The 17979-nt window shown below is 39.1% G+C and overlaps 1 protein-coding gene across 4 annotated transcripts in view; it reads left to right on the top strand.

Annotated features, from left to right (window-relative positions):
- The window catches only part of PIGL (phosphatidylinositol glycan anchor biosynthesis class L), a 63136-nt gene that overhangs the window by 5774 nt on the left and 39383 nt on the right, over positions 1-17979 (top strand). For all 4 annotated transcript variants that reach the window (XM_054847854.1, XM_054847853.1, XM_054847856.1 and 1 more), the window contains exon 3: positions 683-782. In XM_054847854.1, the coding sequence (XP_054703829.1) occupies positions 683-782 (100 nt within the window). The remainder of the gene's footprint in view (positions 1-682; positions 783-17979) is intronic.

Below are 17979 nucleotides of genomic sequence, written 5' to 3'. Positions count from 1 at the left end.
ATTCAGATAATGTATAAGCGGTTAATCCATGTATATGCCTATTAGAAAACTCACATTCCCCACAAAGCAAGGTCAGCCTATGGAATTCACCAAAAGAGATATTAAATCTTGCTAAAATTTTAACAATGTTCAGAAGTGGATTAGGCATATACCAAAATAAAACAAAAAGCCCAAACAAAAAACTCAGAAGAGCTAGAAATTGTGATGTTTCAAGGAATAAGACATCTGCCAATCAAACAGGTTGTTGGAAGCAGTTTCCCAAGCAGGTTATTCCAGAATTGTTGTTTGGAAGATCTCCTGTGTCTTTGGCAGAAGCATTTAACTTGAGCCAATCTTAGGATGAGGATACTGGGCTGTTTGGACCGGTGATCCGACTAGAGGTGGCAATTTCTGATGTCCTTGCCAAATAAGCTCATGAACAGCTGCAAGCCACGTTCAGTGCATAAATGTGAGGAATGTAGTCAAGGTGGGCAGAACTTTGCCTTAGCGTTTTACCCTGAGCTAAGCCAGGTGTTGCTCAGGTAAAAGCTATGCAGTTTGTCCCCTGCAATCTATCTGTTTCCCAAATGATGCCCTTTTATTTAATGTGTGATCCTCATGCTTAATGCTTTGAGAAAGAAAAGAGGAATTAATTTCAAGCTAACCTAAACTAAGTTAGCGTTGCTGTGTTTGCTGTTTTCAGGAAACTACTACAATCAAGGAGAGATTCGTAAGAAAGAACTGGAACAGAGTTGTTTTCTTCTGGGGATTCCTGCTTCTGATGTAACAGTTGTTGATCACAGGTAACTGGTATTCATTTATAGCATAATTTCATTGCAGTTTTTAAATAGAAGGTGAAGTTCACTTTAAAGTTCAGTGAAAGCTTATTGTGTAATTCTAAAAAGTCTTGAGGAATCTCAAATAAAGACCATATTAGATATTTTCATTAACTCCTAACATAAATCTAATTAATGCAGAAGACAATTAAGTGTATAATGGGGATCAAAATCCCCAGGTTAAGCTCTGTGGATACAGCATTTAGAATAATGATGACTATACTTGTTGGGATCTGGCACAGTGTGTTTGGGCAGCAGTATCACATTTTGTTACGCTTGTTGCAGTGTTATACAATTACAAATTCTCTGAATTGCCTGTGGCAGGTTTGTCTGTAGGCTAGTCTTTACAGGGTTACTGTGGAATTCTGTTATATTTGTAATCTGGTTTAGTCCTGGCTAAAGACAAAAGTTAATTGCAGTATTAAAGACAGTCCATAATAACATGACAGCAAGATTCTTTCAAATTAAGCCATACAAGATTTCTGTTTTCCTAAGGTGTGATGTTGTTTTCTTTTAGTTGGTAAAGCTGACACTTCTTTGTTTTGGGATTAATTCAGGAACTCTCTTCTGGGAAGGTGATTTAACACTTGGAATCAGTGAAACTCAGAACTAACATTGTAAAGGCCTCTTAAATTGCCTGATCACTGTCTATCTAGGGTTGATAGGAGCAGAACTAGATACTGATTGCTAGGAAACATGGTATAAGTGGTTCTTTCAGTTGTAAACAACTATCATACAATCCATAAAGAATATTTTTGTTTATGAAGAAAAAACTTTAATAGCAACATATTGATTTAAAGCCACATCAACTAGAAGAGTCAGAGTTGAAAAAAAATCTGGCTCCAGGCAGGCTCTTTTCCCATGAACATATTTTCCCTTGAGCTAAGGCAACAGAAACCACAGTCCAGAATATGAATCTTCTGGACTTCTTTGCTTTTTTTAGCTTTAGGTTTCTCTCCAAGTTTTCAGCTCGGTTACAAAAACAGCATAGGAGTTGTTTTTCCTTTGGAATGAGAAGAGATGTTTCCGTTCACTTCTCATGAACTGGTTTTGGATAACTTCAAGTTTTGTAGTACAATCATATGACAATGCCCAAAACATTTTGGGGAGGGATAAGGAAAAAAGCTGCTAAGCTTTGCTAAGCATAAAATCTGCTCAATGAACCATCATTTGAAATTAACACAGAGCCCAGAAGGCTACTGGCCTTTCATCCTGTAACACAATGTGAGGTTGGTTAGTATGTGATGCAAGTTTCCCGATACTGCTCAGTCATCCCCTAGCGTATGCAGTTCAGAGGACTGCATTTTGCAAGTAATACTTTGGTTTGCTCTCTAGGAAAGTGAGGGTCATTTCAAAGAAATAGCTTGGATCGTGCCTCTCTATTACTTTCATTACTAATATTACACATATTTATGTAAGTAATGACCGATATGTGATTTCCCCCAGTGAATGCAGTGCCTGAAAAGACAGATCCATCCCATTGCCCAGAGCTTCTGGGCATGGACTAGAAGGTACAACATTGTTCTAAGAAACAGGTTTAGATTTGTGGTCTTTATCTCTGGGGTTAGATTGCTATGAGATAAGCATCAAATTGTCTAAGTTTGTTGTGCATTCAGGGAGTGAACTGAAGCAAGGTTCTTGCTGAATTTTGCTCAGAGCTTGTTTACACAGTGAAGTTAAGTGTGTTTAGAGTGCATTATTTACTCTGCAATAACTCACCGTGTGAATGCTCTTTATAAAAAACATCTGTGGATGAGGTGTTAACAAAATGGTAGAAGATCAGGAATAATTTCTAGATGACACTGAATTTTTAGAGTAGCTGATTTTTAGAGTACTATTTTCCAGTGGTTTAGACAATGCACTGGGACTCAGGGTTCTTGAAACTTACTCAAAGTCGCTGGATTCCTTAAGGTCAGTAGCTTTCCTATGCCTCTGTTATGACTTCTGTAATTTACAGGTTATACAAAAATATTTGCCAGTATGGCATGATGTGAAACTTGCCAAATTAATACGTTATCTACCACTAGATTTCCATGTAAATTCATGTATATGGAATACAGTTCAGGAGGCTGTTCCTCTTTAGAATTTTGTCTTCCGTAGGCACTGTTTAAGATCAGAGCCCTTTGGCTTTTTTTGTTCCTTTCCTAACTCTTCAGAAGATAATTTTCCATCAATGTAAAGAACTAGCACATTGCTTAAGGACTGCTGTTGGCATGCTGCCCATCTAACATTTCTTATACAAACACTGGATGCTTTACATTATCCAAGCTACAGATTTGTATTTTAGTAAGGAAAGCCCAAAGGATTGCTAGGTCTGGATCTGCTCCAGCCATTGTAGTGTGGAGCTGAGTCATGCTGCTTCGTCTTTCTTTGCATGTTCTACAAGCGAGTGAGTAGAATTTTCAAAATGTAAAAGGGGAAATACATCTGAAAAGCAAGGTGATTGACTTGCTCTGTAATCTCACTTGGCCAAGCAGGTATAAAATCAACATGACATTTTGCATTGCATGTGAACTTGTAAAGAGAAGGCTTCAGTCAGTCAGCCTATGATGAAATCTGTGTTAAAGACCAAATCCTTATTAAGCAGTCCCTTGCCTTAAACAATAACTCTCTCAGGTACAGCCAGGATTCCTAGGACAGGACTAGTTCAGTCTCTATCAGACAACTGCTTTGCACTCGTTCTTCTGCAGGTGTTTGATGTTGTCACTGTGTTTGTTACCTCAGTTAAAGACAACTCAAATGTTCTGCACAAATATGGTCCCAAACTGTACCCACGTTTCAGCCCCAGAGATTTGAGGTCCGCGTGAATCTCCTGCAGAAAAATTCTTTGCTGTAGAGGGCATGTCCAGGAGTGAAAAGGGGCATGCATGACCATGCAGCACCCAGTTACGGCAGGTGAGCAGACAGGCCTGCAGACAGCCTCTTCCAGATTATTTTAGATTAGAGCACTGGACTCTTCCTACTTGTGAATAGTACAGGTCATGCACCAGATTTGCAGAGGTGTCCCCTGAGTTGGCATGTAATTATCATAGCTCCAACAGTGAACAGCTGCTTTTAAGGGAGAAAAGTTTGAGAGTCCACTTTTGTTACCCTTTCCACACTAGGATTCATATGTGGAACAGCCCAGCTCGGAACTAGGACTTGTGTGGTTCAAAGGTAATTCCTGCACTGTCACAATTATTCCTGCTGCTGGGGTAGCAAAAGAATGAGGTCTGAAACTCATGTAAGATAAAAGTGACTTCATTAAATATACAAATGGTAATGTAAACTGTGCTTTTGGTGCATTTTAATCATCTTATGTGCTGCCATAATAGATTTTCTTGTAGCTATAAAAATGAGAGATCATTTGGTTCATCTTATTGTGCCACGATAGCAGCTTAATTATCAGACTGGTATAGTTCTACAGATCTACAGTGAAGGTAAAATGAGCATAGCTAAAATATGAGTGGTATAGATACTTCTAATGCAAACACAGACTAACTCAACTGAAAAAATCTACTACAATGGTATGTCTAAAATAGTAGATAAATCAGATGCTAGAGGTTTCTGTGGTGGCAGAAGGGTCTAATTTATAAAGCATTTGGCTGCACCGCAAACAAAAAGGGACATCCATTTTCACCAAAAGTTCTATTGTGCTTTAGGCATGTGTTAGACTTTGCTGCCAGATTAATGTTTAAATTGTTCTGGTAATCTATGGGCAAATGATCCACTTAAAGGACATGAGTACTCGCTGTGCAGGACAGAGCTCCCTCTATCTTGAGAACAAGTCTGAGTAACTGATTTGCACTTCAGATGTGTGGCAAAGACAAGGTTCGGCTTAGCAAGAGGAAAGCTTGTAAACAAGTAAAAAGTGAATCCTGCATTATCATAAAACACAGACATGCTTTCTTTTCCCTTCTCATTAGAAAACACAGAAAGGAATACTTCAGTAACAATGTGAAGAGAAAAAATGTTTGTGTAAGCGCTGCTTTGGGTACTGTTCTTTGATGTGGCACTGCTATGTGTTTTCTTGGTTGTTACTCTCTCTGGTCTTGAGAACATAGTGAGATGAAGGTGCTCTAGTCTCCAAAACCAGTTATCAGGTCACGAGTCATTGCCATGGTTTTGGACTTGTACTTTGTTGGGAAATTACTTATAGCTGAGAAAGCTGTCTGTAAGTAATTAATCTGTAAATACATGCTCCTGAACTTAGAAAGCTCTCTCTCATGGTATATGGAAAACCAGGAATTAGTATCTAATTCATCTATATTAAGAGTTAGTTAAGCTCCCATTAACACTGGGCACATCTGCCGATGCTCTTGCTGTCTATTAGCCTGTAACTTTACACATGAACAGGAGATGTTTTCTAAGCTGTTTTCACTTTCTGAAGAGAATAAGCAAAAAGAAAGCCCAAATTATTCTTTTTTTCTAATATCTGTTTTGGGTTCATGGAAAGGTAAATATCAGGCATTTTACTGCAGCTTCTGAAGCTTTTGTGCATGGTTATACTGGACAGAAAGTAAAACTGACTAATTGCATCTTTAATATGACAGAAAATATTTGGCCCAAGTTTGCACTGCAAAGAAAATAATAGCCGAGATTTGTGTAAACTAGAAAATTTTCCATTCACAGTACAAAGGCTTACTGCAAATGTTACATCTGTTTCCAAGTTTCCATGGAAATAGCACTCCATTGACTTTTTTTGTTATTATTATTTCACTTAAGTCCAAGAGGGCTCTGATTAGACAATGCACAGGAGAGACGACATCTGCCCATGCAGAATCACAGGCTGTCTGCAAGTTTTTATGAGGCTGCAGAGAGGTTCAAAAATTTTTTTTTTTCCTTTTGTTTTTTCATATATTCTTTGCTGTTGGGCTTGGTTTTTTCCCCTACAAGGTAAATAGGCTTTATTGCACTTCCTCATGTTTGATTTCTAACAAACTTCCTTCCACGGGCTCCCCATGTCAGAGGAGTGAGTCTGTAAGGTCATGGGAAAAATATGTCCTTAAATAAATAGTGTGTGTGCCTGATTATGATGATCAGAAAGATAAAAACACTCAGGCCCTTCAGAGAATGAAATATGTAACTGGAAATGTGAACCTTTTTATTAGAATTTAGAAGTATATCTACAGTTAAGAAGTATATCCCATTGATCAAGTTTGGTTTTACTGTACTTAAATGGTTTGTTGATGCCTTTATTGATTTGAATGCAGGGTGCTGAGTGCATGAAAGCTCAAGATGCAAGCTATATAGTGAGAACATGTACTGCAATTAGGAAAGCTTGCCTGAAAACTGAGGGCACCATGACAAGTGCAGAGATAAAATCCTGGCCTTGGTCAAGTCTGGTGGCAAAGCTATCAGTGATTTCATACCAGTTTCTGACTCACTCATTTGTGGACCTGTGTCATCTTGTTGAATAGGATTTTTTTAAAATGTATTTATCTTATGTGTGTCTGAGCAGAAAGGTGATATATTCCCTGATGTTTCTTCTTTCCCTGTTCTCCTATTTCATATTTTAGGATCAGTATTTAATAGCTTTAATTCTGCTGAAAAAATTGTGGTAATTAGTTACATTTTGTCTTCCTAAGTCCCTTGTCGTATTATACTTTGACATTTTATTGCTAATTCTAAAGAGCTGATCTATGTGCTGATTAAAACTGCTGCCATGCTTTATTCTAGAAGACCTGCATATTTCAGGAGTGAGTGATGGGATTCTCCTCATCTAACTTACCACGGCAATGCTGTACAGGTCTTTATTTTTTGCAGAATTTTCTTTAATTAAGAATGGCATCTGTGGGACCAGAAAATCTTAGATGTAAATTGGTCACACATTCAGTGTGTATTACAGGGAAGTCAACCTACATCTTTTGAATCAAACATACTCATAATCATCCTGAATACTAACATGCTTTACCATTACAAGAAACCATGAAGCCTTTGTCAGTCAGGTGGGTGTCTTGATGTTTATGTAATCACTGTAGCCAAATGTCACTTCTTTTTAGTATAGTTCTTGAAATTTAGATTGTTTTCTTTCCGAGAAGACAATAAAATATTTGGCCACCTATTTTTATTTACATTTCCAATAAACAGATAATCTTTCCAAAATGCTCACCACATGGCAGCTCATGCTGGTATTTTAGGACATCAGAACACTTTATAAAAAGGATTATATCAAAGTCTGCCTTCTGGCTTCTGCTTTTATAATCGTTGCTCTATGCAATAATTTAAGACTAAATTCTTCTGAGGATTGAGATGTCTCTTAGCTCGCCAGGAAAGCTGCTTTCTGAAACAAAGGCTTGTATTGCAGTAAGCTAGGTTTAGCTATTTTGTCCTAAGTTAGATATTTTCCTAAATAAGGAAATCTGCCCTTTTGCTTCCCTGGGGCATCTGTGAACCAGGTCCTTTCTCAGCTTTCTAGCATAATTAACTTCCTTGCTGTACAAAAAGGGGGAAGAGTCTGTGGTGAAAGGGAAAATGATCCTTTCAGTGCTAAGGGGGCATGTCCCCCAGATTACCTCTGTAGAGCAATGAGCAATGGTCCTTTTAAAAACATTCAAGGATTCTCCTTCAGATGTCAACAGAGACCTGTCAAACCACATCAGTGAAGTCACAGCAGGGTTTGATTAAGAGCAGGAGTCTGGCCAGAGAAGCCAAGGGCTCTGAATAAATGCAGCGGGAAACGAAGGAGTACTGCTAAAGGACAAAATGTCTTTATGGAAATCAAATCAAAATACTAAGCATTGATATTTTTACTTTTAATGCTCAAGATTATTTTAGCAGAATAAAAAATATGAAATACTGATCTCAAAACATGAAAGATGAGAATAAGGATCCTAGCCATCCCCCAAAGTGGATGTAAGTTTGATCCAACTTAAAATAAATCAGCACTGGTCAGCTAATAGTAAGAAAAGAAATAAGGCTGTGCATAATAGCTGTGGGAAAAGTGGCTAGGGCTTAAGACAGGGAAGTGCACTAGAACAGGGAAATCCACTAGAATTCATATTTTCTTTGTTCTTTCTTAGTTTATACCTTCAGAAATGCCTTTTACTACTCATTCATTAATGGCTTTTAAAAGTTCTCCGCATATGTTAAAGACAGGCATCTTCTTTGGAGCAAAGAAAGCTTCAATGACCCATCCTGAATTTGTGGATGGTTCATGTCCCGGCTTTGCCATCTCCTGGTAACACAAAGAGATATGCTGACTAGAGTGATTCTGTAACTAGACGTGTGTCCATGCAGAAGGAAGTGTCTTTGGTTTGCTGGTTTTCAGTATAAAATTCAGAGGTTCATATTAAAATATTTTGAGTGGACTTTCTTCGTGATGCTAGTAAGCTATAGAAACATACAGTCATTAGATTAAAGCTATTTTCAACAGTTATACCCAGGAATCCCCTTTGAAACGTGACAAACTATAACAACTATTTATTTTGCTAGTTAGGTAGTGGAACAATACAGTGTGTTTTGCCAACAGACACCCTGAGGAACTAATGGAGAATGACAGGCCTTTCCCCTTTGCCCTTGAAAGGTTCCCTGCTTTGATAGCCAAGCAACATCTCTGTTAGTCACTCATTTTAACCTGCAGCTGCAAATGTCTTGCTGTTAATTGTAGGCAGACTGAGGTCTTATATCAGAGAAGAGAAAATGGTCAACTCTTTTCCTTGAAGAGTAACAGTTATATCAAAATATCACAGTAAGTTAATCAAAGAGGAGAAGCAAACAGAAAAAATCTAGCAGGGATTCAGCTAAAGCTTTTGAATCTCTCTATTCCTCCCAGCTTACTCGGGGAAAATATATTCCTATTTGTACTGGGAACACTCTTAAAAGCCTTCTCGCAATAATGGATTGGGCGTTAACGGCTTGTTCACAAGAACAGTGTGGTTTCTTTGTGTGTTCTCATAATCTTATTTTAATTGTAGCTACAGTACAAAATGTGGAGTGCCTCAGTTAAAATAAAGCTGTGAGATCTGAGGCTATGACAAGGTTTGGAAACATCATACAGTTGCATCTGCAATGGACTTGCATTTTCTGCATGTTAGGTAATTACTGTACTGGAAAACAGAGGAAGGGGATTTGCAGCATCTCTTGGTCAAATTCTTTTTTGGGATTCAGTTTAGAGAAGTGCAGTTACATCAATTCCTGTTTTTCCTAAAGGTCAGGATCCTAGGTGTACTAGGTAGCTCCTGCAGGTAGTGTGTATCTGTCCTCGATTTTCAGTTGGAGGTAATTGCAGTAACTTGCCCCCAGGTTGCCTCAGTCTCTGGGAGACAAGAAGTTTCAATGTGTCCAGGGGCCTCATGACATTAAAACCAGTTGTTGGTTTATTCCTGTTCCCTTCATCTAACTGCTAGTTCAGACAGTCACTAGAAAATTTATGGAATAATCAATATCTGAGCCTTGGGAGCAAGGCCTTTATTGGGCTCATTAAGGACAGAATGTTTCCAATTACAAGGCATAGTGTTAAAGGCTGTCAGACCACTTTAAATGCCACGATATGCTGTTTTGCTGAATGCCAGCAATATAATCCTCATTTCTTGAGTTTGTTTTCAAAATTCCCATTGAAGTCAGAAGGCATCTCCTATGCTGGCAGGTAGTAAGAGAACATAGGAAGCAGTGCATACAGTGCCTGAGGGATAAGTGGGAAGCATCCCCTCCTATGGCAGACTCAAAAGGTTGAACTGGTGAGCCACAGAAGTAGCTGTAGGGTGTCCTTGGGTTGAAGGAAATTCCCGAGAATTTCACCTTCCCCTAAAAATAACTGCAGGGCATTCAGTGGGGACCTTTTTTGCTCTTTTATAGAAGATGATAGTGTCAGGATAGGAAAAAAAATTGCTTTGTGGACATCGTGCCTGAGTAGTAAAAGGAGCTTAGTTACTTTCATGTTGATCGAAGTATGTTATTTTTTTATAGGAGTAGCAATGTTTGGACTGCAGACATTGTAAAGACTCTGGAATTTTTGTGAGGATGTAGACTTACAAATTCTGTGTTTTTATACAACACATGTTTTGGGCCTACGTAAACCCAATTCTTCCACATAGGTGGTAGAACTGGAGCTGTAGAATCTTGATCGCCTTTTTTTCTTTCCTCAGAGCCACCTTCTGGTCCCATCAAAATCAGTGGAGGTTGGCCATTGACTTCAGTAGGACCAGAAATTGTCACTGAAACAGTCAACAAGAGAAGACAAAGTCTTGTTTAAAAAAATATTAGTATGGGGAAAGTTGGAAAGGCAACTATACAATGGATGTTGTGTAAAATGTGTTTTCTCTTAATGACCTTCCAGCTCAGATTGGCTCTGTTTACATACAAATCAAAAGCTGGTTTGTCTAACTGCCAGCACAGCAAAACTCAGTCTGGGATCTGAATATCCAGCTGTGTCTTTTGCCTCTGACATCCTCCCAGTAATAAAAGTTGTGTAGCTGGGATTTGGCTAGAATTGCAGATGATGTGTGAGCCAAAATTGAATTCAGCCTGCTCTTCCTCTGCAAGACAATAGAAGTTAAAACTTGTTTGTGTCAAAAAAATAAGCGTATACAACTCATAACCCCTCAGGGACCAGATATGATGAATAAGATGCTTTTTTTCCCATCATCACATTTCTGACTCTGACCAATGTTAGTATTAAGTCTGTGAGAACTCAGACTTTTGTCTTCCTCATTTCATAGCTGGAGCAGAAGCTTTTATGGAGTTTTACCTGTGAAGAGGCAGTACCCAGAGAATAGACATAGATAGTTATGACAACCTTCGCAGTGCTATCTAATCCAGGTTCTTTGTTCTTCACTTTCAAACACCCTGAAGGGTACGCTGTGTTAAGTGCTGTCTTTGCTCTGTAGGCCTGTACTCTCTTAACAGCTTCCCTACAGATTGTCAAAGTGACAGAGACAGTAACTTATTCGCAGGTGAAACGGTACTGCTAGCATACCTATTAGTTATCACTTTCCTGTTTTGGTCTTGTCTCCAATGGTGTGTTAGTAAACTGGGCTGCTTTGTGTAGCAGAGGCTCTCAAACTTTGCCGTACAGAGATTTCTATTTGGTTGCTTGTCAGGAACTTGGGTGCTGTACCTTGTGAGACAGATGCCAGTGGAGCATGTGGTGATGGAGAGGTTTCAGGTCCTGGGGTACTGTCTGGATGTAGGCAAAGCTATCACAGTTCATAAGGGAGCAATGCATGATGAAACTATTTATTGCAGGGTCTTCTTATAACGATGGTGAAAGTTCTGGCTGCACTGCAGAGTGCCGTTAGCAATTTCACTTGCAGGTTGCACTTTGGCCACCTCCTTGTAAAAGATTGCTTGTAAAGCTGTAGAGGAGTTAGGCACAGCATTTGTTATCTCTACTCTTTCCATTCATAAAACCCTATTTGACAGATGATTGAAAGCTCCTCCAGTTGACGGTATCGGTGTGAACCAGCAAAGGGGTTCTCAGCAGTCTAGAATCTGAGGCTCCCAAATGCTTCTAGACTGCAGTGGGGTGCTGCTCTGCAGCAGCATGATCCAGGGCCGCCTTTTGAAGCATCCTACAGCAAGAGAATTCCCATTTGTATTCTCTTGACTGAGTTTGTTGTGACATGCCCTGTTATTTTTGCATTGTGTCCATTCTGAAGTTCCCCCAGGCATCCCTTCAAATGAAACATTGCATCACTGAGGAAGTGAAGCCATTAAAAGTGAATGCTTTTGCCAAACACTTGGAGCAAATACAATCAGCTCTCATCTACCAGAAATCGACTTTCAAGTTGACATTGCAAAATTTGAGAACAATAGTCCTTTCTTGAGTGGTTTGATGCAGTTTTTCAAAAAGCTGAGCTGTGCTGTTATTTTTTTGCCATGTCATGAATGAAGGTTTTATATTTGCATAGAGCAAATGTAGAAGGGTTACCAAGCAAAGTGGTTGAGTACGGAGCTTCACATTTCAAAATCCTTTGAAGGAAGAGAAATGTTAAGTTCTCTGCTGAACTTTGCTAAGGTTTCTGACCTTCTCTTGTGTTTTACTTTCATCCTCTAATAATCATGCCTTTTTGCAGAGCTGAGGATGGACCAATTACTGCTTACACACTATTCTCATGGTGTGAAATGCTGTAGAAGTGTTCAGGATCATTATTAGAGTTTTCCTTGCTAGTCAAAGGGTTAATTTCTTTCTCCAAAGAAGGATATCTGATTTAGGTTTGGCACAGGAGGAGGGAAGACAGAGGATTTTGTTCTGCAGGAAACTAGGTCAGCAGGTTTTTATTATCATGCTCGACAGCCCAATGTGGTTTGCATTTAGGAATGAACTCAGTTGACATTGTGTATGGTCGATTTCCTCTTCCCAGAAAGCAGGCCTCAGACATCGCTCCATACATCATGGCTTTCCCAAATTGAATGCAAGAGAATATTTAGCTGAAGAAGCTCAGGCAGCTGTGAGTTTGTTACATACGTTTTTAGAGCTGTGTGTCAGGAGTGCCTCAGGAACACAGAATGAAGTCCAGGATCTTTTGGAGAGGAGGAACAATAGGGCAGGAATCTTCTCAGTCACTGAAGTGCATCAGTATCACAGAGATCTTCATTGTTTTTACACCCCATCTACTGATGATTGTTCTTATAGCCTGTAGCATTGTTTGGTTTTTTGTTTGAATGTGGTAAGATTCTGATCTTGGTCCTGCCAAAGTAAATTTGGAGTAATTCCCTTCCTTTCTCTGAAGCCGCTGCTGTGTGTGGCTGAGATCACAGTGTGGTCCTGCAGATGACTTTTAGGTGGGGAATTTTCCATTATAACTTTTGGACCATCATGACTGATGAAAGAATTGAATAATTTAGAATATTTTTCACATCTTCCAGCTTTCTTGACTGTATACCCTGGAATGTGTTCTTTTCCTGGGCAACTGAGAATAGGGACCTGTGTTCTTTACCTCTGCCTATTGAAGATCAAATTGTTGCATACATCAGGCATGTTGGACAATTCAGGCTGCCTTTCTTTACAGATTATTTTGACTTTACTGAATAATGAAAATCCAAGTACTTATACTTTAAAAAAGTCTACTTTGTTTTGATCATAGCGATCAGGTAAGTGTGATGGAGCTTAGAAAGGCTATTGGTAACATCTAGGAAAAATTCTGAGTAATAGGACTTAAGGCTGAGTATCTATTTCCAGTTTTATACTCTTGTTGTTTTACAGACTTTAATGTGAGTTAACGGCTTTTCAGCATAATAAACCCATCTAATTCTGTCCTGTTCTAGTCTTTATTCAGTTCTGGCATCGAGAAACCAGACATTTTTGCAAACCAAGTTTAGCTTTTAAAGCTGAACAAGGAAAATACAGGCAATACTGAGAAGGACAGCAGTAGGTTGCCAGCAATTCCTGGAAATAATAGAGTTTCACAACCGTTCCCTGCAGATTGGACATTTAGGGAGGAAAAATATCCTTGTGGCTTACATGGACAGAATAATGAAAATGCAAAGTCTGTTGAGAAAGTTTATTATGGTAAAAATTCAAATGCCATTCTTGGGTTTAAACCCAAGAGCAGCATATCGAATGCCTCAAAATGATGACAGCATAGAAATAATACAGGTCAGAAAATTGCATACGGTCTTGCTTTTAACATTGTGTTAGGCTGTACATTTTAGTTGTCCAATGCCTTTGAGTCTTTAAACAGTTTCAGCTGCAATAAATGTGCTCATATAATCATCTTTTGAAATATGAACATGTTAAACAGGGATGAAGAAAGTTGGTATTTCTGTAATACCCTTGTGCTCTTACACTGTTGGCATCTGTGACTGAGAGCCAAGAAAACGACAGCGCATGTCAGAATGAGAGGCATAGAAAGGACTTGTAGCAGGCAGACACGTACACACAATAAACATTGAGCTGAGGCAGCATTTTGAAAATTGCCTTCTTCATAATGAAACAGAAAGGCTTGTAGGAGAATCTCCGTAGCTTCATTCAGTGATGACGAATTATCTCATTCAAATTGGTAGCAACTCAGAAAATGTCACTGTGTTGCTGGAAGACTTGGGTTGTATTCCTTACTCCCAAAATTGAACTAAGTTGAATTAAAGTCTTCGCTGAAGAAACGAGAGATGGAAAAGACTCTCTCTCCCCTGTAGTGGCTCTCCAGAATGTATATTGTATCTCCTGAGGCTGTCAGCCATGTGAAGCTTTTAGGATGTGACTCATAGGATAAATAAGTTTGGTCATTCTTGCTGTGAATAAAAAGGGTAATATCCTACATTTTTATAAAGGCTTTTTCTTCCCCAAAAGAGTTCAGAAAACATCACAAATCATTAGCATATCGGAGCTGTCACTGAAAATACAGTAGCTTCTGGGTTGAAACAGGAACTGTTAGTAGCAGTCAGTAATGCCATGTGTGTGAAAAATGTCTGCTGCTGTATATTTGTGCTCTTTCAAATGAATAAGCTCAAGAGTTTTTAGACTGAAAATGAGGTTGGTAATGCAGAAGAGCAGTGCATGTATGTCAGTGAATGAACAGATGCTTGCAGAAGACTGTGGGACAAACAGATGCCGAGTAATGTTGGTGTACTTAATAAGCCATTTGTGCCCATTTGGGAACTCTGCTGCAGAAAGGTTGCAGCCTGCAAATTTAAGTAGGTTATGATGTTCTCCCCTATGGCTGGGGTTAGAGGCCAGTCCAGGTAACTGCAGAGTAGTCACTTTGTGGAACAAACATGAAGACACTAAACTAAAAGTGTCTTTCAGAGAGCAATGGCTTCATATGGGTGCATTCCTTTTTTCATTTTTAAATGTAATGCTATCTTTACCAATTAAAGTAGCTATTTAATGCTTAGAATACGATCTCTGAGCTATGAGCACAAACCCTGTTTATCCCTTTTGTTGGATAAAATATATTTAGTCTTGCTTTATTTGCAGTTATTATTCCTTCTTAGTGTTTTAACTGGTATTTAACCCTATCCTTTGATAGTTGTTTACAGCTGGGAACAGGCTAAGAATGGTGCTCTTTGTTCTGCAGTAAGGAGCAAACTGTGCCAGGTAGCTATCCTGGATCGGTTTCTCAAACTCAGGTAGCCATCTCCTGGGGCAATCCCTGCACCAAGAGAGGGAACAGCTATCTTCTCAAACATGGCTGCTCACCGCTGATCTTTTCTGAGAATGGGAATTGGTTGGTTGATTAATTTTATTGACAACTTATTGCAGGCAAAAGGTGCTAGACAGAAAGCACTGGTAAACGGTTGACATAGGTCCCACGCAATATTACTCACAACAGAGTAACTCTGCACACCAGTATGTGTTGGTACAGTTCCTTGCTGCTTCAAATTGATTGTTTGTATCTGCAAGAAGATTACTGTCCAATGTGATACAACTTTTGGCTTCTTTCCTTGGATGCCAATAAGAAGATTAATTAGAACAGGGCTAAAAATGTATTAGTATTTAAGGGAGATACATTTTTTTTCCTGTGCTGCTTTGTCTCTTATTCTGTCCCAATCCTTTATGCGTTGTGCTCAAAGAGGTACTGTAAAGCAGAGTTGAAGACCCTCTGTACAGAGTCCTCATACAGATTCTGCTACATTTACCACTCTCGCAATCTACAAGGATGTAAGGAAGGACTTTTTGTCTCCATCCTTGTATATCCTTATTCCAGGACAACAGATATGCTCTTGCAAGAGCAGTCTGGAGCAGTGCTTTGCCAGCACGGGATGTTTGATACACAACGTGTTCAATACCCCCTTCCGCAGTGGCTCATTCTGTTGACACTTGCAGTATCCTTCCACAGTACCCTTGCTGGGGCCTTCACACAGCTCAGAAGTGCTCTCTGCCTCCACAGCAGCTATAATACTTCAGTAATCTACAGCTAGTCTTGGCGGTTGGACTTTCCCAGTGACCTGTATTAACCAGAAGTGTCTTGGGAGGTTTCCCAGTTCTGCCGTTCTGCTTCTGGTGTTTACAGCTACAGTAACTAACTCCTGACATTTATACCCAGCTTGTGCTCTGCTGCAGCTTGGTGCCTGTTTGCACATGGGGCCTTCTGATAAGACAGGCATTTGACCTTTCTATTCTTAACCCATTAACATTTAGAAGAGCTGCTCTCCTCACCTCTAGAGGCTGTGTTCCTCCCCCTCCCCCTAATACCCCTGTTCCTGCCAGATAAGATTACGCCTGGGTTATATATTGATCTAAAAGCAGAGTGCCAAATGCAGCCCACACCAGTTCAAGGGCAAATACTGAATCCACATGAGTGAGTTCACATGCTTGGGTTCAGCAGCAGAAAAGTAATGACCAATGGCTCTTTCTGCCCTCTCAGCAGAACCTGCAGGCAAATGCAAGGGTATCAGTTCTTTATTGTACCAATAAAATGAACATCACTGCTGCAGTAGGTACCAGTCCAGTTTGCTGATGCTGTATCTTTGTGCTATTTCTTCTTCTTCATCTGCATTTAAACAGATGAAGGGGTTGAAGTGATTATTACACACTCATTTGCTTGAGGCAGTGTACTCGGGAACCTGAATGTGGAAATGAGAGCCAAGATTCCTTTGTTTTAAGCCAGGCCTAGCTCAATGAGTACTGCACTGTGTCACTCAAATTTCTTCACCCATGCATATGTATTTCCCAGTTTTTGAAAGTGGAATGAATTATAAACAGCAAAAACTATTACGAGAAAGTGGCTATATTGACAAATATGTATAGCCATTTATAGTCAAATACAAAGTAATTAATTCTTTGCTAAAAATTAGTCATTGAAGTATTGCCAGATGTATGAAGTGACACGAAGAAGCTCTGAGGGAGTAACTGCAGATAGCCAGTTAATAAACATCAGCTCCCAGTTCCATAGCTGTCACATAGAATGTGAATGGGACTATGTGAGCAAGAGAATAACAGATAGGAGTAACGAGATGTTATTGCCTCTTCACATATTGTTTGAGAGTCTCTTGTTCTGGTTCAGTATCTTGGTATAAAACCTACATTTCCAAAAGGATGTTGACATTTGGAAAATACTTGGGAAACAGTCACCAGAATGATGAAGGCTGTAGAAAACAGGCCTAATAATGGGTGTTTAAGATGCTTCACCTATTTGCTTTGTCCATGAGATGGCTTGATAGTGATACAGGAGGATCAACATGGGCAAGAGATTTGTTCCATAAGGTCTGTTGAGCTGTTACGTAGCATGTCGTATGAGAATAATGACCACAGTGGTCCCTGCTGGCTTTAAAAATCTATGACGATGATAACTACAATCAATCGTAAGAATTAATTAGCTGGTAAGCCTGATTTTTGACTGCAAAACCAAAAGCCACTGGAGCAGGATGGATAAAATTTTATTGCAATTATTAATATTTTATTATGTTAAATGGTTTAAAATAAAACACTGTGATTTAATGTGCATTTATGACCATCTGTACTAGAACTAAGCTTCACGTAGTCTAGTAAGATAATTTACATGAAATTAAAGAGGCAGTCAGTATGCTTTTTCCTGCCAATGTTTAAGAGAAAGTAAAACCACTGAATTGATGGAGGTATTTTACTAAGCACTGGACTTTTTTAGAGTAAACAACTCCATTTTAGTTGACTTACCTAATTCAGAAACTAGATAATTCAGAGTTGAGAAGCTCATTCAAAACTGAGGGAGGAAAGCTTCTTCATCTTGTGGTCTGTGAATAAAAATAGATGTGAAAGTCTGTTCTACCAATTTTTCAGATGTCTGAAGAGCACATGTAGTCCAAAAAACAACTGCTTTATCTCCTTAACTGCAGTTAGTATTGTCTTTGTTTACTAGATCTGTTAGTTTTTATCACTATGTTTTGGTAAGCTTTCCCATATATTTCTAGAAATTCTAATATAATTTACCCAGTTGTTAGAAAACAATTATAAAATACTGTTCTTATGACTTTGAGCTCCAGCTTCCATCTCAATTCAAAATTGCATAAACCATGAATAAAAACTCATTTAGTGGGGAAAAATACATGACTCCCTGCTTGTGAATACAATCGACTTGTAAAAATTAAATTCTATGCTTAGCTATAGCATTGTTTTAGAAATAACTAAATCATTTATTTAAAATGGGTGAGTTGAAATCAACCTGTCCTGCACTGCACAGAGGTACGTAGGAATTTTGCTGTTCATGTGCTGCTTGTAATTTCCTTGTAAATGAAAAGTAGCACCTCATTGCCAGCGTTGGGCCCTCACCACCTCGTGTTGCCTGTAAGGCAGTCACTGTTGTAGTGTCAGAGACAATCGCTGGCCACT

Source organism: Grus americana, chromosome 19 (genome assembly GCF_028858705.1).
Source record: "Grus americana isolate bGruAme1 chromosome 19, bGruAme1.mat, whole genome shotgun sequence".
NCBI lineage: Eukaryota > Metazoa > Chordata > Aves > Gruiformes > Gruidae > Grus > Grus americana.
This window is presented reverse-complemented; position numbering and strand designations above follow the sequence as displayed.